Here is a 24,701-nt window from a genome sequence, read left to right as displayed (position 1 = left end):
CCAAATAATCCATGATAGACGTTGAACCTTTGCTCAAATTTTGAAATTCTTTCTTTAAGTACATAATTCGAGCTTCTGATATTTGGGAAAAAGTATCAGCAAGGGTTTCCCATAATTCTTCTGCAGTACAATCATCAGAAACTGAAAGTAACACTTGTTGAGATAAAGTGGACAAAATATACGCAACCAGACTTTGATCATGTCTCATCCACATAGCATGTTCAGGATTGTTGTCTTCATGAACAGCAATAACTTCTCATGCCTCATTTTTTATTTCCTGTAAGACGGATATTGGTGGAGCCTTTGTTGAACCATCGAGATGTCCAAAGAGGCCTTGACTTCTTATGAAAGGCATGATTTGCCTTTTCCAGATCAGATAATTCTCATGGTTGAGTTTTTCGGTAATAAGGTGAGGAAGAAAACTTGAGGACATGCTAGAATGCGAAAGGTTTTCCATGACAGCGGAAAGGAATGGTATATAGGTAGAAGATGAGAGGGAAAGAAGACACGATATAACAAGATGTGTCCTTGGGTAAGCAAGAAGAAAAAGGAACAAGAATTGCGCAAGAGAAAAGTAAATTCAGGATAGAGACAAGATGAGAAAAGAGTTCTAACGAGATCAGACCTGTTTGGGCATTTTGTTTGGTAGAGATAACGTAACCTGGCGCTCTGATACCATGATAGAAATCTAGCACCAATATCTGTAACCAGAAAACAGCACTCACGCAGGAAGATAGAGAGAGAGAGAGAGAGGGAGAGAGAGAATGAAAACAAGAAGAAACTGAAGAGAAGAAGCCGTAGCCAAAATGGTTTGCACGGCCTCTATTTATAATCCCATTTCCAGAATTCTAAGAGTCTCCAATCGTAGAATCCTACGATATTTCACAAGCTCCAAAGACATTAATTATATCATAGAAACCTAAGATACTTCACATATTACAAGGATATTAACTACAACATAGAATCCTAGGAGACTTCCCATATAACAAGGATATTAACTATAACATAGAATCCTAGGAGACTCTTCACATGTTACAAGGACATTAAATATCTTAACACATTCTACAAGGAGGTGGAATCCTAAGAGACTCCTCTTCAACGTGCTGGTGAAGGATTTATATTTTAACAGAGAGGACAGAGTAGATCGACTGAAACAGAGGAATCAAGAGAGGAGAAGAGGAAAAATCATAAAGAGTTGTCAAATCTGGCAGGACACACTTTTGGTTTCGATTCAGTCCAAGGCCCAGACTTGCTGACGTGCTTGCTGACGTGCTGTGATACCATGTGAGATTATTCTCCAGAAGCTATCACTGCAGAAAACGAGAGGAGGGGAAGAGAACAGAGCTGAAAGAGAACCGCACATCTCAGCCGCCCTAGCTACAACTCAGTATTTACAAGAATACCCTTAAGTAAAACATTATTTACAGCTTCCAACATAACTTATTGGAATCGGATCTGTAAAGTATCCAGATCCAATAACTTACAAACCATCACATCTTAACAGTCTATGCTACACTTCTATTTGTATTCTGGGAGGTGCAGGGGCACCAGGCTGGGTGGCTTGTGTTTATCTGAAGAAAGAGTCTAGGTCATTAAACTGATTAGTGCCTTTTGGAAGCTTATGACTTGTTACAGTATGCGTATAGGATTAATATCAACTAAAAGTTGCATACTTAGTTTCTTCAGGTTGTACTGTAACCAGGCAGCTATTCATGTGGAACACTTGTGATTTGCTTGCAGGAGAAGGCGTTAGCACTGGCCGAAGGTAGGCCAACTCCCAAACTAAGCAGTGGTGCAGATATACGTCCTCTAAACATGGACGATTTCAAATATGCCCATGAACAGGTAAGAATGTCAGGTGCTATTTTTCTGTTGTGGTCTCATCCAGAAATACTGCATCCCCCTCTCTCTCTCTCTCTCTCTCTCTCTCTCACTCACTCTCTCTTACCAAATTTAACTTGATATGCGGCTACCAGGTTTGTGCCAGTGTATCGTCAGAATCAGCAAATATGAGTGAGCTGCTACAGTGGAATGAACTGTACGGGGAAGGGGGATCAAGAAAGAAGACTTCTCTACCCTATTTCATGTAAATGTATAGATGAGCCTGTACTTCTTACCATCAGCATCATCATCCTCCAGTCTCTGCTGGCTTGCACAGGCTGCATCGGGTTGATAACATTGCCCAGATTGGAGAGAGATTGAGCACGTTTTATGTTAATGTACATGTATCACATATCCTTGTAACATATATTCACTTGCATTGGCCCTTCTGTAATCTATTCTTATTGTCTCGGCTATGTAATCAAATATCATTTTGGTAGAAGAGCTGTCCACTTGATCCATCATCGAGGTACTATTTCCCGTAAGTTGGTCTATTGCAATCTTGCCATTTTAGCATTTGGTACTCTCTCTCTCTCTCTCTCTCTCTCTCTCTCTCTTTATATATATATATATATATATATATATATATATATATATATATGGGAAACATGTTCATCAGTCCCATTGTGGACTGGTTCGTCCAGCCTATTTTTTTTCCTCGCTATTTTCCACCCGATGGACTTGAAAATCTAGTCCAATTCTGAAACTGCTGTATGTAGATATATATGGTTTCGAGAATATGTAGACTGAATAACTATGGAAAGGATGTGGACTGATTATGAGCTGACCAATCTACTTGATTTATGATTCATAGATTGTTGAATGGGTTGAATGGTGAAGTCATCAATGGCTTCATCTTTTAGAATGATTATGATTATGTTGTATGTAACTTGCTTTATTTTTACAATGAAATGTATGTAATTTGCTTGGAATTGTGTTTGATTATATGGCTTCTGGTTTGAATGGGCAATAATGGCTTTGAATGTTGGAAACAAAGCTATAATGTGTGTGAAGGTGAAATGACATTATTCTGATTGTATGCGCATGGTATACAGCCACGGCATGGTATACAGCCACGGCACAGTGTGTAGAGGCCTCATTGACATTTGTCATGCTTTTCAATTCAGGTTTTTCTTATGATGGTCTAATAATAGACTTACATCCATTCTGCCTCTCTTCTCACTTTACAAATTTTATCCGGACAAGATTCTTGCATTGTTAATATCCAAGAATTATCCTTAGTATGTGCACCAGCTTTCAATTTAGTAGCAACTGAGATAGAAGGTGAGATCATAATTTTAGGAGATCGATCGTCTTCTTTTGCATTATCTTTTCTTTCTTGAATTTGTTCCCATCTTTGGGATGGATTTGTGGAATATTGTGTTAGTATATCTGTTGTCAAACACCCACTTAGACATCTCCCAATGTCTGCATGGGCCAATAGCCCTTGCCCCCTCCAAGGGTTCCACTAGTAGGCAGTCTTAGGACAGCCTGAAAATTTTATCCAGGTGGCATAGTCATTGGGCTAGGTCAAATAAAAGAAAACCCTATTTTGGGATCCTAATTCAAACCCAAAATGAGCGTATATGTCGCCAGTTTCCTTGTTCCGCCTGCAGTTGGCTCAGCTGAATGCCGGCCAGTAAACATTTGAGGTCCCTGTCCCACCACCTTGTCCAGTCGCTCCATGCTTACAACTCTCTTAATGACAAACATTTGAGCTAGTATCTCTACTACTGGTTACTGAGGGATGTCAATGGATTAGATTTAGATTGAATATATGCAAACTCATTATATCAGTTGGACAACAAGGAATTTTTCGAATTTGAGTAGGAAGCCAAATAGGATTCTGGAAGCAACAATCGACATGCAAGTAATATGCTTTGTAAATTTTTTGCATATTAATTTTCTAATACATGACGTATCAAATGCACACTCGGATGCAGATGTATCAAATCTACCATCTAAGTCAGATTTATTATCAAATTTGGTTGCAGTTTTATGACTTGGGTATGCCTCTTGCTCTTGGGGAAAGTCGCTTTCTTAGCACAAAATGGTGTTTCCCATCATTTCCAGTCCAGTGAGTACATAATTCAAGTTTTCTTCCCACGTCTTATAAGTCTCTAAAGAAAACCAGAACAAGATTGTTGAAAATAAGGCCAAAACACATCATTAGTGATACTTTGCAGGCATTGGGTGTTCGAAAGACTCAATAAGGAGCTCATAATGGCCATCGTGTGCTTGAAACATTGTTTTCTCAAAATCATGTTATGCCATGCAAATTTGCTAATGTCCCAATTGAAGCTCCAATTTGGTGAAATAACCAACACTATGCAATTCATCTAAACAATTAGTGAATGACATTCGTCCTTGATGATAATGTTATTCAAGGTTCAATGGTCTGCACAAAGTCTCTATGAGTTGTCTTTCTTTTCTTCTTAACAAGAACCAGGGTTGAAAAAATGACTTGAACTAGATTGGATGATACTGCTCTCTATCCAGAAAACCTCCTGCAGTGAATTACCGAACGATGCTGCTCTATCACTTCTAGGACAAATCTCTCGGTTTCATCCTTTTGGATGTGAACATATTAATAGAGCAAAAAATTCATGGGTTTAATTCCATCAGGTTCATATGGTGGTCGTGGGAAGAGGATTTAGGTGGAGTTTTTGGCTCTTCAAAAATGAGGTTGAACTCCTCCAATAGTCTCCACATTTCAAGCGAGGTCACCTCTTCTTCTAAGTCGGTGGATTATTTTATTTAAACTGAAGGCAAACAACATGCAACTTCCAAATCTAGATCGAAGCAATTTTGGAGCTTGTTTACACTTAACACCCTATGTAAGATTTGAAAACTAAGCTTTTAACCAGGTCAAACATACAAACCCACTATGAAATTAGCTTTTCAGAGTCAAGTTTTACATCTCCACACATTTATGGCAATTAAGTTTAGTTCAGTTACCAACAACAATTCTAAAAGTGGAATGATCTTTCAAAAGATGACTAGGATTTGGGTAGTCTCTTCATTTATTAAATTATAGATTGATTTCACATCTACCGCCAATGGCTTCACCTTTTTGTGAAAAAGAGGCTGGCTCTGGAGATGTATTGCACGGTCAAAGTGCGTTTTAAAAACCTAAATTAAAACGTTTTGCCATCAAATTTTAGTTTTCACACAGGCTACCAAATAAGGATCTCTCTCTATGGCCCCCGCAGTGATGTTCATCGTGCCACTCAAACCAGTTTGCTGATAGTACGCATGTTTGATTAACTACTTAGAAGTAGAGTGACGAAGCCTCCTCTTGAGATCCTCAATGTCTTTTTTGTACCCCAACAATCGGCCAAATGTACACACAAAATACAGTCATGTTTTTATTGTGAGTGTTGAGAGCCTCCGAGTTCTTTTCCATTGTGGTGATGTCACACCCTTCACAGTGTAAATCTCTTTATCGAAGCCATCCATGCAATTGGCTCGTGGAAGAGCCATTTTACAAGCTAGTAACTCTAATGTGAAATTGATGCGGTCTTACCAGCTTACCTAGCATCTTAGGTTGCATAAGCACGTATACATGCCAATCAATACCCTGTAGCAAACTAAGATATAGCACAAGGATCCCACTCTCTATTTCATTAAGGACTTACAATACAATCAACCACTCAAAGAAACAAAATGTTATTGCATGTGTGGAAGTGGGCATTTGAAAAGTGCTAAGCCAAACCACATGAGCGGGCATTAGAGAGGGAGGGGAGTTACATTGTTGATGCATGACTGACAGCTGCTGGCCACACCGACGCCACCAGCAGCAGCCACAAGGGGAAGACCCATACTTAGAGGTCACAAACAAGAGGCCTGGTGGTGGGAGTCCCCGGCCGAGGTGCTGCCAAGGCCCGCCGAGGGTCGCCCGATCGTTCCCCCGGATCACGCGGACGATGGGTGGCGGCGGAGGGGAAACCCTCCTTGCGGAGGGGACAACCTCCCTCGGGCGTTGGAACAGGTGCGGGGAGCACGTCGGTTCCTGGAGTCCGCCGAGGTCGTCCGAAGACGAAGTGAGGCAAATGTGGGGACGAGGCGGCGGCGGCAGGCGGGGGTTAACCTCCCTTGCGCTGGGAGGTGGACGGTCGGGTGCGAGGGACGCCTTGCGGCCGCCCGAGGTACCACGAAAGCCCGGGGAGGTTAACGCTGGGTCCTACGTCGAGGAGCGACGGAGGCGAGCTGCCTGTTGTCCTGCCGTGGAGATAGGCGTGCCATGGGGAGGGTGCGCCTTGTCATCGGGGAGGGCTGGTCCGGCTGTGGCCGGGGCTAGCTCGTTGAATTGTTCTTCGGCCGGGGAGCATGCCGACGGTAGGAGGACCCTTGGAGGGGCCGGTCTGCCGAAGGTGGCCGGTGTGGATGGAGTAGCCGAGTAGGGCCTACACACGGACAAGTCCGGTGTTGACCTCACCCCTTCACCGCAAAGAACCACTTCACGGTGGCTTGTCCGCGTTTGTGGAGGAAGAGAGAACCACGCCCAACCTCCACAAGGGACCAAGGAATCTACGGCTAACAACGAAGAACCACGTCGAAGTTAGGAGGGAAGAAAGGTACCTTGATACCGAAGAACCACGTCAATACCAAAGAGGCATTCCTTACGTCGAAACCTTGACAACAAAGACCGAAGCCCAAGGGTGCTGCTACGCAGCTCTACACTACTATCTACTATAAACTACTTTGATATTTTTCTTCTTTGATATCCAAAACAAAACACAAAACACCTATTTATACTAGCCGAAGTGGATCCGAGGCAAAAAACGGCCGTTGAACCTGACCCGAACGACGTGAGTGGCTGAGGCGGGCGGTGAATGGCCGAGCTGGGCGGTGGCGCGGGCTGCGATTGGCAGGATGGGCGGTGGTGCGTGAGGGCCTTCCCTTGCATGCGGCGGTGGACAAGATCCCTCGGGATCTTACGCACTTGAGTGCGGAATCCAGGCGGGATGTTGCTCCTCAGCGGGCGCGCGGTACTATGGCGTGTGAGAGCATCCGACCATCTCCCTCGGCGGGCGCGGGATGCCTTGCGTGCGGCGGTGGTCAAAATCGCCCGGTCGGATGCGCACTCGAGTGCAGAATCCCCCGGGCGGAGCGCTGGCTGGCCTTGGCGTGGCATGCCTGATGTCGGGTGACGTCGGGCGGAACCTCCTCGGAAAGGCGCGCGCGAGGCCTCGTGCGGATCTGGTTTGGCGGGGGGGCGCACGTCACCCCTGCGTGTGATTCTGGTGCGGTGGGCCTGGGGCAGGCGCATGGTTCGCCGTTGTATGCGGATGGCGTCTGCTTTGGGCTGGCACCGGGTGTTGGTGGGTCGGCGGTCTGGGTTCGAACCGACCCCCCTTGCCCGAACCCCTTTAGTGGCTCGAGCCGGTCGCAGGCAAGCTGGGCAGCCCTAGAAGCTCCTCGGGCGGCCCGCGTTGGCCTGTACTGTATGGGCACGGCACGGCAGGTGCGGCGTGCAGCTCGACGCCAGCTAGGGCCTCACTGAGGTACGTCGGGTCTAGTCCACCGTCAACCTCACTTTGATTGGCCTCTCGCCGACGGGGTCGCCTGGGCTTGAGTTTGGCCCGGACCCTTCGGTGCTTGGCTGCTGGCCTCGTGATGTCTGCTTCAGCCGGCACGCCTTCTTCTTGGGCGAAAAGGCCGCCAACCTCCCTAGCTTATTCGGGTATGTGTAATGTTGTACCGCCCTTAATCCTGCCTCTACCCTTTCGTCTGGGCCGATCCCGTCGGTCTGCGGTCCATCGCCTAATACCGCCTGGGCGGAAGTCATCTCCGCCCAATCGGGGAGCGGTTAGGCCAGCCGCTGGTCCTCCGTCTGCCGGCACCTGGCTCGGCACAAGGTGGGGTCGTATCTGTCCACCCCCCTTATCAAGAGCTTGTCCCCAAGCTCTTGGCTCATCTTCCCGTAGGCGGCCTAATCCTTCTGACGCCTGGTCGTAGGCCTCCGGGCTTTCGGGAGGGGTGTCTAACCAGTCCCTTCCAGGTAGGAATATCTTCCGGAGTCCCCGCTGGTAGATTTGGGTGGTCCGGACTTCCTCTTCCGACTGTGGTGGGCCAACCTCGAAGGCAATGGAAGTCCTCCATTGCTCGTGCAGGACTGCGAGGACCGGTATATCTTGCGGCCGCTCTGGCTCCTGCTCAGGTTCTGGGGTGAGTGGCACTTCCATCTTCCAGTTGCTACACGGGTAGATCTGGTCCTGCCGCTGCATCTCTTCCTTGAATGTCTCTAGGAAGGACTTGTCCAGCACGGTGAGGCCTGTTTCTCTGCGAGGGCTGGCCGTGCGGGTGACGGTAGGGCTGCAGGCGTCGGAGTACGTCTGGCAGGTCCCATCGATGAAGCAGTTGTCCAGCAAGTAGGGGTAGTGGGTGGGTCCCCACTTGTTGCTGTCCCTTGCTTGCCGGGCGGCGCTGGCCGACTCTTGAGGGAAGGTAGCGGCAACCGTCCTTCCTTTGAATGTCGTCGGAAGGGTGCTGAAACAGCGGTTCGGGAGTTTCCGAGTTCCTTCCTGGAAACGGTCGGCATTGGGCCAGGGTGCTTCGGTGGCCTAGTAGTAGTCGTACCTCAGATTTCCGATGTGGATAGGTTCGACTGTGGCGTATTGCCATGGCTTGATGATCGTTCCGGAGACTCTTAACCATCCATTGTAGGAGACGTTTTTGAGGTACATGATGTGGTATAGCGGGTCTCAGCACAACTGAAAATGGAAGTCCTCGATACCGGGTCCTTGGATGCATATCTTGCAGTCCCGGTGCGTTCCTCCCAGTGCTAGGGGCCACGGAGCATCGCTGTCTGTGGGCAGCCCGTTCGAAAGGACCCACTTGAACAGGTATTGGTCCCCATCGTATGCTCGGAGGACCACCCATCTTGGGACGGACGGTGGAAATGGCGTCTGCTTCTCCTTCGGCGAGTTCGGACGCCGGTGGCTTAACCCGTAGGGTGAGCGTCCTTCATCTCCGCTGACATAGGTCCTGCCGGTTCCACTAGAGGAGCATCCTTCCGTGTCATATTCACTGGATGCCCTGGAGGTTCTGGGGGTCAAGACCGAGCTGCTGTCGCTCCTCGGAGATCAGACCATTTTGACCGTTCCTGGAAGCTGCTGGCGTCCACGTCGGGCTCTGATACCACTATTGGTGGGAGTCCCCGGCCGAGGGTCGCCCGACCGTTCCCCCAGATCACGCGGACGGTGGGTGGCGGTGGAGGGGAAACCCGCCTTGCGGAGGGGACAACCTCCCTCGAGTGCTGGAACGGGTGCGGGCAGCGCGTCGGATCCTGGAGTCCGCCAAGGTCGTCTGAAGACGAAGTGAGGCTAATGTGGGGATGAGGCGTCGGCATTAGGCGGGGGTTATCCTCCCTTGCACTAGGAGGCAGACGGTCAGGTGCGAGGGACGCCTTGCGGCCGCCCGAGGTACCACGAAAGCCCGGGGAGGTTAACGCTGGGTCTTACATCGGGGAGCGACGGAGGCGAGCTGCCTGTTGTCCTGCCGCAGAGATAGGCGTGCCGTGGGGAGGGTGCGCCTTGCCTTCGGGGAGGGCTGGTCCGGCTGTGGCCGGGGCTAGCTCGTTGAATTGTTCTTCGACCGGAGAGCGTGCCGACGGTAGGAGGCCCTTGGAGGGGCCGGTCTGCCGAAGGTGGCCGGTGTGGATGGAGTAGCCGAGTAGGGCCTACACACGGACAAGTCCGGTGTTGACCTCACCCCTTCACCGCAAAGAACCACGTCATGGTGGCTTGTCCGCGTTTGTGGAGGAAGAGAGAACCACGCCCAACCTCCACAAGGGACCAAGGAATCTACGGCTAACAACGAAGAACCACGTCGAAGCTAGGAGGCAAGAAAGGTACCTTGATACCGAAGAACCACGTCAATGCCAAAGAGGCCTTCCTTACGTCGAGACCTTGACAACAAAGGCCGAAGCCCAAAGGTGCTGCAGCTCTACACTACTATCTACTATAAACTACTTTGATATTTTTCTTCTTCGATATCCAAAACAAAACACAAAACACTTATTTATACTAGCCGAAGTGGATCCAAGGCAAAAAACGGCCATTGAACCCGACCTGAGCGACGTGAGTGGCTGAGGCGGGCGGTGAATGGCCGAGCTGGGCGGTGGCGCGTGAGGGCCTTCCCTTGCGTACGGCGGTGGACAAGATCCCTCGGGATCTTACACAATTGAGTGCGGAATCCAAGCGGGATGTTGCTCCTCGGCGGGCACAGGATGCCTTGCGTGCGGCGGTGGTCAAAATCACCCGGTTGGATGCGCACTCGAGTGCGGAATCCCCCGGGTGAAGCGCTGGCTGGCCTTGGCGTGGCATGCCTAATGTCGGGTGACGTCGGGCGGAACCTCCTCGAAAAGGCGCGCGTGAGGCCTCGTGCGGATCTGGTTTGGCGGGGGCGCGCACGTCACCCCTGCGTGTGATTCTGGTGCGGTGGGCCCGGGGCAGGCGCATGGTTCGCCGTTGTATGCGGGTGGCGTCTGCTCTGGGCTGGCACCGGGTGTTGGTGAGTCGACGGTCTGGGTTCGAACCGACCCCCCTTGCCCGAACCCCTTTAGAGGCTCGAGCCGGTCGCAGGCGAGCTGGGCAGCCCTAGAAGCTCCTCGGGCGGCCCGCGTTGGCCTGTACTGTATGGGCACGGCACGGCAGGTGCGGCGTGCAGCTCGACGCCAGCTAGGGCCTGACTGAGGTACGTCGGGTCTAGTCCACCGTCAACCTCACTTTGATTGGCCTCTCGCCGACGGGGTCGCCTGGGCTTGAGTTTGGCCCGAACCCTTCGGTGCTCGGCTGCTGGCCTCGTGATGTCTACTTCAACCGACACGTCTTCTTCTTGGGCGGAAAGGCCGTCAACCTCCCTAGCTTGTTCAGGTAGGTGTAATGTTGTACCGCCGTTAATCCTGCCTCGACCATTTCGTCCGGGCCGATCCCGTCGGTCTGCGGTCCATCGCCTAATACCGCTTGGGCTGAAGTCATCTGTGCCCAGCCGGGAAGCCGTTAGGCCAGCCACTAGTTCTCCGTCTGTCGGCACCTGGCTCGGCACAAGGTGGGGTCGTATCACCTGGCCAAACGCAAGGGCACGGCCTGGCAAGCCACAAGTCTGACAGCAAGCCAAGCTCCCTTGGTAGAATAGAAGACGAAGGCACTTGCTGACAGACACTCGGCCCAGGGCTTCAGCAAGGGTGCCCAACTGATGTTGACCAACAAGGCCGCTAGCCGAGGGCATGCGGCACCGGCTGAGGTCTCCTGTCAAAAGGCTGGGGCCGACGCATCTAATAAAGGCAGCTGGCGAGGCGTCAAGGAATTACAGTGTGAAGAGTTGATATGGTTACAAAAGGAGGGTTCGGATGAGACAATGGAGGTTAAGGCTGCTGTTTCTAGTAAAGGGTAGGAATGCTCGGCCAAGGGACAACTAGGGCCTTTGGACTTGAGCTTGCAGTCGCTGTTGTGGCACATATCAGCCGCAGATGCCGATCGAGGCCAACAGGGCAAGGGCCTGCTGTCCAGCATTTGACAAGACCACCAGCTTGGCCTTTTCGGCAAACCATGTTGACTAATAGACTAATCAACCTTTCGGACAAGCGACAGATGGCATTTTGACTGAGACAAAGAAGTGAAAATCATAGATAACACACTGAAAGAGAGACTCAACTGAATACTAAAAAATTGTCGACCCCCTCAAATGACGGTGTACAAGACCTTTAAGAAGCAACAACAAAACTCATTCTAGAAAAGATAAACCCGGCCAATCGAAAAGTAGTTTAGTTGTGATATCATCCGGTTGCCAGGCCTCCTTCAGCACCTGACCGAGTAGGTTTGATCGGCTGCTACTGGGCCGAGTCAGGTGCTGGGTCTGGGCCCCATCACCAAGTGCCAGAAAATCTAAGATGAGATTTGATTTTGAACTCGCTCACCAATGTACAAAAAGGACTTTATAGCTGAGTACAAATGGAGCATGCGAGTTCGACCTTCAACATCTTTCAAGTTGACTTAAGAAAATTATGTGCGAAGTATATCCCACCACTTCTCTTTCTTGCGGGCGCCATGTGTGGGACGTAGCCTTGATCTGGCAGGAGTCTACGGCGCCATGTGTGAGCATGACTCGAGAATGAGGAAAACAGCCCAAAGTGGCTCGTCAATCTAACTGAGTTGCTGAGTCCACCATCACTTTGACGTATAATTATTCCGCATCAACGTTGGCATATAATTGTTCAGCTTCATGTGTAATAATGCATCTTTAACCACCATTCAGATGTACCACAAATATCTCGTACGAATCATTTTCCTGTGACAAAGCTGAGGAAACAAAAGAAGAAATATTCTTACGGACCATATAAAGTGACCAAAAAAAGAAACAAGAAATCAAAGAGTCTAGGAGATATATGAAAAAAATTGCAGCAAAGATACATCTAGCTTCAAAAAACGAAAATAAGCAGGACTTACTTGCCAGACCAATTCAATCTAAATTAAGTCAAGATGATTCTTGATCTGGGTTCACCTGATTTACACCTGACCAATGCAAACAGCATTGTTCTTTTCACATGCAGATCGGACTAGCTACAGCAGGCTTGCAACAGATATGTGATCGGCTCAAATGCCTGAGAAAAACTTCCTTCAAAGAGATCTGTACCAAGGAAACAAGGAGGAGAAAATTCATTGTCTGGTACGGGTTGAGCACGTTACGGGGTAATATAAACACAGAAAGAGAGACATACAGACAGAGATCATCTAGATAAACCTTTCTTTTGAAGAACCTTTTCTTTTCCCCGCCTTCTTTTTCTTCTTTTCCTTCTGAGAACTCAGTCCTCCCCGTTTGAATACAGCCAAGATTTCAATGCTACAACATTTGGAATTGGATCAATTCAGATTTGAGTGCAGGTTGATTGATATTAAACGTCAACAGAAATTTCACAACCAAATCGATATTGAAGAACAGTAAGACAAGAATTTTTTCAGCAAAATACGTCAACAAGACAGTGGCAGAACCCCATCGTCCTTAGGGTGGGTTCTTGCCCACCAAAGTCATCAATTGTCTACTAAAAGGAGGTCCTTAGCATATTGTCCGTTTTTAGTTTTACTTGTGCCCCATAACTTTATTAGGTGCCCCACTAAATTGTCTATCCTTTGTTTTTGCTCCTCAAGAAGAAAAAAATAAACTCAGATCTAGACAGGAAATGTCTATATATCTTAAGTTCATTTGATCATATAGAAGGAGAGCACTAAATGCCCATGATATTTTCAGTCTAGATCTACTTTTGCATTTAAGATTCCGTTAAAGGACCAATTTAGAGATTTTCTTATGAGTTTAATATTTTAGTAATAGAAAATAAAAGCTTAAGGTCCTTCTTTAAGAAACTTTACTGTGTTATCAATTTACCATTATCAAATTCATGATTAAACTTGAAACAATTATGTTTGCGTTATATGTTATTCAGTTATCTTTTCAAGATGAAACAGAAGCAAAGCTACACTTTTTATGCTATTATTACTAAAGTAAAAAAATTACAGTTTTTTTAGCTTAAAATAAAAAATTATTTTTGAAAATATTATTTTAAGAAAAACTTGATAAAATAAATCCCGTGTAATTTGATACTCTTTTCAAGAAAGTTTTGAAATTCACAGTTTGCAATTTAGAACACAAAAATATTAAGAAATACAATAAAATATTATGAATAAAATAAATAAAACAAAATTTCAAGACTATTAATTTTGAGAAAAAGTGATATTTCTAAAAATAATGTATATCATATCAAAAACTTTATCTCGTTTGCTTGTAAATTTGTAACTGAAAGAACTTATAATTTTACTTTAAACTTGTTTGCCTGGTACTTTAGTCGAAAATCTAAAAAAGTATCTGGCTTTGCCATTGATAAAGGGCGGCACTGACAAGTCTAGTTAACTGTCGCATATGGTCCACTTTCGTCAACGAACAAAATGAGCAAAATTTCCATCATTATTTGGAAAAGCCAAGCGAAGAAGTGTTAAGCACAGATAACAATTTCAACTTGAGACTGATATTGAACACACGAAGAGCTTATTTGTATTTTCCATTTTCTACGATTTCCTTTGAAGCCATTTCATTGCACAAGTTAATAATTGATGGCATCTCTTCTAAGACATACCTTCTTGAAGATGGTTTTCCGAGCCATTAAACTGGAGGGAAATGGGAAGCCAACTAAAGAATCTTATACATGTACTAAACGCAATACTGTTTGTGCACATGGAATTATTAACCAAGCATTTGAACCGTGTCCATTTTCTGAGACAACCTTGCTATGACCCAAGATCCTGATAACTTTGGTGCACATGGAATTACATGATAACTTTGTAATTGCAGGAAAGATTATCTGAGCAAGCAGTCTAGGCACCTAGAGGAATGCACCAAACATTGTTAATTTTTTCAAAATGTTCCATTTAGAACTCATTCTTTTATTTTTCATCGTTTGGAATGTGTTTGATAGCTGGATAAAGTATCCTTCGGGTAAATTTTCATCATGCAAGAAATGAGTAAAACAGTTTCCTTTTAGGACTGAATTCTTTTCATGTCTCCTTCCCCGTCTAAAATCTACTAATCCTAGGGATAAACAGAATCATCGTGAATTGGGAAATGAGAAAGAGGTAAGAGTGAGAGAAAAAAAATTGGAAAAACCAGTCCTAAAATGAGACTGGTTGAATATATGTAAATTATTAAAGATAAAAAATAAATATATATGAAAAAATTAGTGAAAACTTGACACATGTGCTGTTGAATTGGCCAAGGAATTGGATTCAGAAGGGCTATTCTGACTGATTCTGATAGCACTGCTCTCTCTCACTCTCTCTGACTCTCCCATGTATATATGTATATGCATATCAATACATAAAGTAATCATGTCTTTTTCATTTTTTGTACTTTTTTATTTAAAGGGTAAATTTGTAATTAAATGATTAAGAATTAGCCCAACAGCTCTGCCCTTCTTATCTCCATTGTATACATTGAGTTAAACCTTCTTGATCTTTATTCACAATTTCATTGAGAACATAGTATTCACTATTTATTATTATTGTGACTTAGTGCACATTGTCGACATGTGGAGGACATTGTTAGGTCTCTTGGGGGCAGATAACAGAAACATTGTGTTTTCTTTGGAGACCAGTGTTCACAGAACCGGCCCCAATCCATGAGACACACCATAGATTGAGATAGATTCATGAAACACTGTGTTTATTCGGCATTTGATAACAGAAACCTTGCTTGGAGAGAAGTGTTCCATGAATCTGTCCCCATCTTTGGGACAAATTACAAGTTGAGACAGATTAATAGAAAACAGCATTTCAAAGAACGCAGTGTTCATATTACCAAACACACCCTTCAGGTGTTGAGTTACATTAGGTTTTTTGGTCCTTCATGTATGCAGTTTTTTAAGCTTTTATAGATCTTCTTATATACATGATCACAACTTCTACCTAGATATACTGTTTCTGATATTCCATTTCACCTCCAAATGGGAATGAAAAATGTTCCATGCCCAGAGTGGAACAACTTTCAACTTGGTGATACCTTAGTCTTGCTTTTTACACGGCCAAGGCACTTTCCTGCCCAGATATACTGTTTCCGATATTCCATTTCACCTCCAAATGGGAATGAAAAATGTTCCATGCCCAGAGTGGAACAACTTTCAACTTGGTGATATCTTAGTCTTGCTTTTTACAACGGCTAAGGCACTTTCCTGTTCAAACATTACAAAATTCACCTCAACACCCCATCATGTATAAATTTTGTCTAGAGTAGTGTTGGCCGAGATGGGGAAACTTCAATACACCATCTTGTATTTTTTTTATTCTTTCCTGTTTTATGTTTTTGTGTTTCTTTTGTGTTCATTAAGGCTGATGGTTCAGCTTAGGTCCTTAATAGACCTTCCCATGGGGCTGCCAGCTGGGTCAGTCTAATGCTTTTAACCACATACAAACAAATGTAGAATCCACTCACTGCTCAAGTTATAGAGATATTATCATCCGGCAGAAATAAAGAACCTATACCTCTTAGTGCCAGGGAAGAAGTTGAATGCATGTGCTTTCTCCAAACGCCATATTTTGCTGGAAACCAAGGAATCACAGTCCTGTTCAGAGGCACTTCAGAATGTTAAAATGAGAAAAGAAATCCACAAATTCTCAACAATTCTCAAAATGAAAGAAATACCTTCTTAAAACTCTCCCATCCACAGCTTATGTAAATTATCGTGTGAGGCCATGATTGACCTTTATCGATGCTGCTGTTGTTTAACTCAGCACAAGCTTCTCTTGCCTGTAAAACCCATGGCCGTTTTTCCTCCCTTTTTCTTGTAGAACTGCTGGAAGACAGAGATATCGCTCTTGCCTGAATTCATGCATTCTCCATTGCAAAACAAACAATTTCTTCCCCCAATCACAGACAATAGAAAGTTACCTCCCAGTCATCTGAACAGCTTTCTTACTCGAGGATGGCAACTTCTGCAGTGCTTCAATCAAAGAAGGGTGCAAGCCTTTTCGTGGTGGATCCACCACAACAACATCTGAGCCCTCAAGCCAGTATAGAGGTTCCTAAAGCATAAATTTTATTTCATGACTCGGGAACATAGCTCAAATGACACGACATAGACAAGAATAGGCACTAAATCACAAACCATTGCAACATCCGTGTGGTGCCAACTAATGTTTCCACTGAAAGATTTCGGCAGGCGGCTAATTGATCTCTCAAATGACAGTTTTGCCTCTTTGTTTACTTCCAGACACTTCACAGTCCTGAAAATATCAGGGGAAAAATCGAGTGAAGCATTGACTAACTAATGAAATGCAAAAAGGCGATTACGTGAGGTGCTTACCTGCAGTTCCTGGTCACTGCCAAAGATAGCCCTATAACTCCAGCACCTGCATATAGGTCAACAACATTTTCTCCAACAGGAACATATTTTTGCAGCTTGTGCAACAAAGAATCAAATGCCTGTACGAAGATGTGAAAGAAGGTCACTCTAATCCAAGTTACAAAACAGCAAGTATGTAAAAATATTCAAACGGCATTGTATGAAAATTTGGAAAATGACAATAACAGTGTGAGCTTGCGGCCTGGTCAGGATGAAGAAGGATATTAGAATGAGAACACAGCAGAATTTGTGAACATAAGGAATCATCACCATCTAGTCCCACATCCATCCCAAACTTGCTACAAGTCTAGAGAGCTTACTTGCACCTCTCTTCAAGTTGAGATGCAGACAAATAGTATACATTTGGTGTAAAATAAGATGGGCGAGTTGTCCTGGACTTATAGGGTCCTTTGGCAACAGTAACAAACTGTTATTGTGCGATAAGTGTGCCCCAAAAATGGGGTAGAATTATGGAACACTTGTTACAGTGTTCCATGAATCTGCCCCACTTTTTTGGACAGCCCCACTTTTTTGGACACATTCATGGGACAGTAACAATGTGCTACTATTGCAAAACAGCCCGTTAGACATGAGAACATAGTGCAAGCATTAATTTGTCACCATAGTGTAATATAGAAATGATGTATTCCATGACAGTGTGGCATATCGCACCAATCATGTCAATCTATGACTTTATGCCTTCTCAAGTACATCATATAGATTATTTGTTAAAAATGAGGTAATTTAATTTCTTCCAATTGAAAATGAAAAAGAGAACTACCAAGTTACAGTATATAATATATATAGCAATTTCACAGGATGCAATAAATAATAAAAAGTTGATTATGCAAAAGCCTCAGTTCCACTATCACTTAACATCTATGAAAGACGGCTGCAGCTCAGAGACTAGCATGTCAGTGTTGACTCGGCCCGACATGCGTTCGGGTATGGATACGCGATACACATGGCATGGACATGCTAGTCTGCCGCGTCCGGTTCTTTGACTGAGTCCAAGGACATATCTGTTTGTTTTATGACACGGTCAGCACTGACTGACTCCATTTCCATCCACTTTCTAGGTTTTTTTTCCCTTCATCTCATTTTTCTTTCCCCACGTCCTGTCATCGCCTTCTTCCTTCCGACTTCATGTTTCCCTGCTGTGCTTCCCCTTCCAAAGTCCTCAATCGACCTCATGTTCCTTGTTGCGCTCCCCCTCGCCGGCATACACTTCCGGCCTCAGGTAACCTGCCAAACTTCTCCCTGATTTCGCTGATACCTATTCCTTGCACTTATTCTCCTTTCTACCTTCAGTTCCCTGTGCTCTGTTCCATTCAGCCAACTATGCCCAACCGTCGTCCTCCATCCCAGGGCCAAAGCCCATACATACTTGTATCCAATTTTGAGATCAAACTTGACTTGAATTGATGAATCATGATTGAAATGGTGAATGATACATTTTTATTTTGTTTAAAATCTTAATGAATGTATTTTTCCATATTATATGTGTGTGTGTGTGTGTATGTGTACGGCCAGCCGTACCCACATACTCGTGATTGTGAATTTGGTCCGCACCCGCACCTGCACCTGTACCCGTGTGACATAGCTTAACATCAGAAAAAAAAAAGATGCACATTTTGAATACTCTTTAAAGCAAACATTTCATTGAAGCCTGTACGTATCCCCAATTGTCCAACCCTCTTTTTAAAGTTAGCTTTTAATAGTAACAATTGACCTCAGTCCCTAAGAAACTATAGAGTGCATATCCAAAATGCCTATAAACTCTCAAGATAAAAATTGCACACGAAAGAGTAAATATGATGAAGTTCAGAAACAAGTTACAAAGCAAATAGAATTCCACAATTGGAAATTCTAATAATCTACTCTTCATTCGGATCAGGTAACATGACGACATCACTATTGTTGGGTCACTATTTCTAGTATCTAAATGATTCAATGCATAGTCACAAACATCGTTTTCGTGTTTTAAACAAAAGGTTTTTCTCCGGTATAATATGGCAAGTTCAAAAAAAAAAAGGAAAATACAGTAGAATTTTTAAAAATTAGAAAAATCTTAAAAATTGGGGGAAACTAAAACAAATGAGAAACTAATAATATACATCAAAAAATAAATAGATAAGCAACAAATAGAAATTAGAAACGAAAACAAGCTTTCTACGTTAAAAAAACTTGAAAAATGCCCAAAAGGAAAAAAAGGAAAAAACACATTTTTTTGAGTTTTTTCGTTTTGGCTTTTTTTTTACCATTTTTTTTCAGACTTATTTTTTTGTGTTTTTAACGTATTTTTTTGGAAAAAAACGTGTCCCCAAAAAAAACCATGAGCCAACAGTGACACATATGCCTAATACAATTTTCCATCTTCAAAATGGTAGAGATCACTTTGCTGCACTAAGGTCATTGACCAGTTAAATCACTAGTTATTGGAGCTTGGAAATAATGAAAGTGTGAATGATATACCAGCACTTTAAACACATTCAAAGAAAAACTCCAACGCAAAATTTTGACCGAACGGCCTAAGAGAAGCAGCACGATAGAATATGTGGTCATAAGTGCCAGGCACTCAGTGTCTAGAGGCTGAATGTTGCCTAGAGCCTAGACAGGACTAATTGGAGCTCAGTAAACCCCCAACAAAAGAAATATAGAATTCACGGCTAAATGTAAAAGTCATTAACAAAGAAAAGAAAAACGGAAAACGAAAGAAGAGCCGGGCAGAATATAACAAGGACAAGAAGAAGAAGAAAAAGAAGAAAAGGTGGAAGAAGAAAAATCAACTTTCGAAACTTTAGCACTTAACCAGTTAGATGATGCCCTAGGCGTGGTTATATTGCTGGTCACTGGAAAAGTTAGGCTGTTTCACCTGCCACACGTAGAATCCATAGGCTCTCATCTAGGCATGCCTTTAACTAGATAGGTGTTAGCTGTTAACATTTTGTTTGTTGAATGACAGGACTCGACATTATATTTGTCTTCTCACCGAGCAATACTTTTTATGTTTAACACCAGAATATAGACCTCCCAACCTACGTGATCTTGTGACATAAATCATACAAGTCAATGATCCAAGTGATCATGCAATTTATGTGCACTTAGATAGCTGTCATGAAATTTCAGTGCAGTTGCTTATTAGCATATAATCTCTACTTTTTCAAGAATGTTACTTTCTCATATCACAAACAAACCCAAACCTAGACCAGTCACAGTCAGCTATTGCCACCTTTGTATTTGCTTGGCCAAAGCTGGATGGAGCCAACGATATGTCAATCCCTCCCACGTGTTCCCAGAGATCTTTTTCCCCTATCATATGTCTCCATCTGTGTCCAAAAATTACCTGCACATTGTGCTCCAAAAATGTCAATTTCACAAGCCAAAAGTTTTTAAGTGACGAACCAAACAGCCATGGAATATAACTTGCATGCAAGGTGCCTATGGCACGGAAGCTTACATTCGTAGAGGAGGTCTGGAAATTCATCCACACTGAATGTATCAGATGATAGCTGCTATTTTGTCCGCCCTTTCTCCATAGGAACTGGTTAAAAAGAACCCCAACTTATGGCATGATAAATAGAGAGCAATGGCCAAAGAGAATAAAAAATATATATGGAACATACAAGCAAATGCCTTTAGGTAGCTAAGATACATCAACTACACAAATAGTTGGAAAGGTTTAACCAGAGACTTACACCTGACAAAGCATCTGCTTTCTCCACACCAGGTGACTTCTCACTTCTACTGTTCCAAACCAAAGAAATCTGAACCTTACCTAAAAGGTATGCATGTGGACTATGTAAGGTAAAAAACTTAGCAAGGAATGCCAACTCAATACAGTAAAAATGGTTGATGACAACATCAATTGATAAAAGTAAAACTATGTAAACCAACCTTTTAGGTAGCGCTCAGAAGCTGGAACTGATGTATCATATGTTGTGACAGCCATCTGCATTACTCAATGGATCAAAACAATTAACTAAACAAACATATAATATGCAACAGAAGTAACAAAAATTTCCATCAAACCATGATCTATATTAGTAAACAAATTACAAAATAAATAAACAAACAAACATATATATATATATATATATATATATATATATAAAACAAGAAATTGGTAAATACCAGACCACTTTGATAAGGGACAAAAACCAGATGCCAAAAATAATTATTAAAGTTTTTTTTTTTGGTAATCTAACCTTATAGACATGTCCTTAAGAGTGATTTCATGAGGAACATGTATTAAGTTAGTCATTTTTTAATAATAAAAAAAATGAGCCGCTCTTATAGCATCAAAATTGTGATAGTAGAAAAATCAAATTTTTTACAAGAATAATTTGAAGTAAAACATGATTTATATTAAATTAGTGTTTATGAACATGATAGGATGTTCACATTTTGTTTGAAATAATTTTTAACACAAATTTAAGTGGTCTTGTTTCTGTCTCTTACCCAAGCGGTCTGGTGTTTACCAATCGTCTGAATACATAAATGAACAAAACATATATATATATGCAACAGAAGTAACTCCATCAAACCATGATCTTCACAAGTAAAACAAATAAAAACAAATATATATATATATATATATATATGTATATATATATATGTATATATATATACATATATATATATATATGTATATATGTATATATATGTATATATATATATATATGTATATATATACATATATATATATATACATATACATATATATATATATACATATATATATATATAATATATATAGACACACACACACACACACACATACACAAAACAGACTGGCCACCGTCATCAGATGACTCTTTTCAGGCCATCTTAGACCCATCCAGCTCATTTTCAACGAGCAAGCACAAGTGTGTCATATGTAAGGAGAGACTATTTGAAAGATCAACATGTGACTAAAAACAGCCCAAGATTTTGTTAAGTATAGGACAAGACTACAAGTCCTTTCACACACATGGGTTGTTACACACCACATGTTTAAATGACAAGAAGTCATCAAAACAAAAAAAAAAAAATTAGACAAGCGGACAAATTGATAGGAAAACATATGCCACAGTTCATAAGAACAGTTGTAACCGAACCTGCACATATCGCAGTTCACCTGTTCCAGAGTCTTCATCATAAGGCTGAACATTAAATAGTGCGATACCTGAAAAAAAAATGTTCTTGATAAGGCTCGAGCTCACCAGAGATTTGGAGGATAGGATAATACAAAACATCTTCTCTTGTATTGCTAAAGAGATCCAAAAAATTGATCATGTACCTTGTTTGAGAAGCTCTACTGCAGCATTAATGCTAGGGTGATGAGCTGCACGAGACACACAAGTCAGTAATTAGATACACTTCCAGAGGGGATACGTTAAATACCACACATATTTCACTGCTTGTGAAGAACAAAAAATTATTATCATGCACCAAATTTAAATTTCTGAAACCTTTTATGTAAATTAAGGTGGTTGGCTACAGTCTACACCATAAATTATAGCCAAAAAGCTATTTGTTTGAAGTCAACATGCCAATAGATTATCTTCAAGTGTTGAATCTCAAATCTGGATTAAGAGTAAAAGATCAACTAAACCACTTAAAGTCTACAGCTCTGTAATGAACCATTGAAGTATAAATGCATAACTGCATACATCCTAGTCTCATGTCACCAAATTTTGATCGTTGAAGTCCTTAATTAGCAATAACCAAATTACTAACAATGGCAACTAAGTCCATCCACCAACCTTTACAAAAGGGGATATCAACAACGTTATGACTGCCCTCTTCGTAAAGTCCAACCATTGGCTCCTTTGCAGAACCCCTAACAGCAAGCTTTGCACGACATCTCCATCCCCACTGAAGCATTAACAAACTCCATGCAAGAAAAAGTGAGGTCAAGAAAGAAATCACTTTCATCATGTGGAAAACTAAGAAAAAGATTAGATGAATAAGCTTTATACCAGATAGGAGAAGGAAGTTAACCTCATTGAAAGGTCCTTTTGTATTTTTTTTTTTTAAAATCCAGCTCAAGAACTCTCACTTGGTTTGTTGAACTATTCCATACCCGAGATCGCTGGACGAATGTTCCAGTTATCCAGAAAATTACAATTCCAATACTTTAGTTTAGATGCTGATAGTTTGAGCATGTCAGGTCGAGAGACCCTTGTTGCAAATCAATGCATTTAGTTAAGAACGAATAAGGAAATTTGACTCTCGAATTGAATATAAACAGGTCCATCTAACAACCTCCTACAGCAGAAGCCCCATAGAACTACAAAAACGTGTAATTAAAACCACATACAGAATGGACTAATTCAATAATGAAGATGCAGACAATAAATACCATTAGTAGCAAATAGAATGCCAAAATTCTAAAATCAACACACGCATGACAGAAAGAGCAACATAAGACTACAACAACGTGTAATCGAGAATCCATACGGGAATGGATGAATTCAATCATTGAGACGTAAGAAAAAAAAATGCCAACAATATATATATATATATATATATATATATATATATATATATTGAGAGAGAGAGAGAGAGAGAGACCAGGAGTCCACTGTCAAAGCTGAGATCAGAAATGCCGTGACGAACGAAGAATTTCTTAGCCTCGGAGAGCAATGGAGGGCAATCGAGCGCCGTCTCGTGGGAACACCCCGAGCATCTTCAAAACCAATACAGGAGTAATCGCCGATCAGAAACCCCAATTCTTGAGTAAATTTGAGAGCGAAAATAAAGATTGAGGGAGAACATTCCGATCAGAGAGAGATCAAGCGAGCGAGAGAAAGGAAGAGAGAGAGAGAGAGACTGTTGGAAATGCTGGCACTGCAAGGCATTGGAACAGAGAGCTCCAGGCTCTGCGGCGATGCCCTGGCGAAGAATGGGAGGCGGTGTGGAAGGACGAGAGACAGCGGGTCTCGTGGTGGTGGCAGTGACGCTGGCCGGGCGAAGACGCGCGAGCGGCGCCGGACAGTGAAAGGCAGGAGCCAAGGAGAGCGCCATTCTTCCACCCTTTACCCCTCCTCTCTTTCCCAAACCAAAATCTTTTATCCGAAGCGACGCAAAATATCCGCCTTTTATACCAACCGAAATTTTTTTAATAGGCCCTCGATTTTGCGACTATTACAAATATCGCACCCTCTTATCTATCAAATCACACTCTTACGTTGATTTAAAATTTTCCCGCCACATAACCACTAAAATGCTAAAGGGACTCATCGACATTAAATAAATAAAATGTTGTGAATTTTGTATCGGCTCCGTTTGCTCACCAGCGTTACTTATCAGTTTCTCTATGTTGTTCGACACTTTATTTCTAAAATAAATTTAAAATATTTTGATTTATATATATATATATATATATATATGAACTCGTGGGCCTGTCTCGTATCTGCAAGAGACCAATACGACACATATCAGCCAATTGAGTTACAATTGGATCTGGACACAAGACCTTTACATCAAATTTCACAAATCCAATCATTTGTCCCTCTTTTTATAAATTTGTTGGAAGTCTTGTGTTTTCTTCTTCCAAGCAGTAGCGGAGCTACATAGAGATTGGTGTAAACTACTATCCACACTACACTAGACCTTATAAACCCGAGCCCACATGCGATGCCCACACCAGACACTGGCGGGTGATATTTGTTTTGCACTTGCAATGTCTCGTTGTCGCTCTGCTCTCTTTGGAAGGCATACCCACTCGTTGACACCATAGAAAGCACACGCAGCCATAGTTAGCTGTCGTCGCCATTAGATTGTTTTATTTTCATTTGATTCAAGCAAGCCCCAGCCAAATGATCTCGCTTGGTTGGTCGGTTGATGGGGTGAGGAAGGCTAGTACTTTCTAACGTTTAACGTGTGAAGAAACTACGCCTGAAGCCTGAAACTAAATGGAGCCCATGCATATTGAAGTTTTTTGGAA

At 43.0% G+C, this 24,701-nt stretch overlaps 2 protein-coding genes across 8 annotated transcripts in view; one reads left to right on the top strand and one right to left on the bottom strand.

The window, feature by feature from the left end:
• The window catches only part of LOC116247374 (uncharacterized), a 33,567-nt gene extending 31,244 nt beyond the window's left edge, over positions 1–2,323 (top strand). For both annotated transcript variants that reach the window (XM_031619545.2, XM_031619543.2), the window contains 2 exons: positions 1,741–1,845; positions 1,977–2,323. In XM_031619545.2, the coding sequence (XP_031475405.1) occupies positions 1,741–1,845; positions 1,977–2,090 (219 nt within the window). In that variant the 3' untranslated portion in view covers positions 2,091–2,323. The remainder of the gene's footprint in view (positions 1–1,740; positions 1,846–1,976) is intronic.
• A 9,193-nt stretch (positions 2,324–11,516) lies between these two features.
• On the bottom strand, positions 11,517–23,808 carry LOC116248149 (uncharacterized). Of its 6 annotated transcripts, none has more exons than XM_050076107.1 (17): positions 23,586–23,808; positions 23,327–23,441; positions 22,516–22,627; positions 22,050–22,094; positions 21,868–21,935; positions 20,666–20,720; positions 20,467–20,546; positions 20,229–20,312; positions 20,001–20,114; positions 16,730–16,848; positions 16,532–16,649; positions 16,315–16,448; positions 16,069–16,219; positions 15,909–15,988; positions 12,605–12,726; positions 12,333–12,513; positions 11,517–12,185 (listed from the first exon to the last, which is right to left on the bottom strand). In XM_050076107.1, the coding sequence occupies exons 1-15, from the start codon at positions 23,777–23,779 to the stop codon at positions 12,618–12,620; spliced, it is 1,578 nt and encodes a 525-aa protein (XP_049932064.1). In that variant the 5' UTR covers positions 23,780–23,808; the 3' UTR covers positions 11,517–12,185; positions 12,333–12,513; positions 12,605–12,617. The 6 variants fall into 6 exon arrangements, with proteins under 6 accessions (XP_049932064.1, XP_031476635.1, XP_031476634.1 ...); XM_031620775.2 differs by having other exon boundaries at positions 12,388–12,513; XM_031620774.2 differs by having other exon boundaries at positions 12,628–12,726.
• Positions 23,809–24,701: the final 893 nt, after the last annotated feature.

Source organism: Nymphaea colorata, chromosome 2 (genome assembly GCF_008831285.2).
Source record: "Nymphaea colorata isolate Beijing-Zhang1983 chromosome 2, ASM883128v2, whole genome shotgun sequence".
Lineage (NCBI taxonomy): Eukaryota > Viridiplantae > Streptophyta > Magnoliopsida > Nymphaeales > Nymphaeaceae > Nymphaea > Nymphaea colorata.
The sequence above is the reverse complement of the archived record's forward strand: the minus strand, read 5'-3'. Positions and strand labels throughout refer to the sequence as shown.

Excerpts from the sequence above, each read along its gene's own strand:
- LOC116248149 (XM_050076107.1), bottom strand. The coding sequence starts at position 23,779 with ATGGCGCTCTCCTTGGCTCCTGCCTTTCACTGTCCGGCGCCGCTCGCG. Across the intron at positions 22,628-23,326 it reads GCTTTGACAGTGGACTCCTG|TGGGGATGGAGATGTCGTGC; the intron begins GTCTCTCTCTCT and ends TTAATGCTTCAG. Across the intron at positions 20,721-21,867 it reads GTGAACTGCGATATGTGCAG|ATGGCTGTCACAACATATGA; the intron begins GTTCGGTTACAA and ends TGAGTAATGCAG.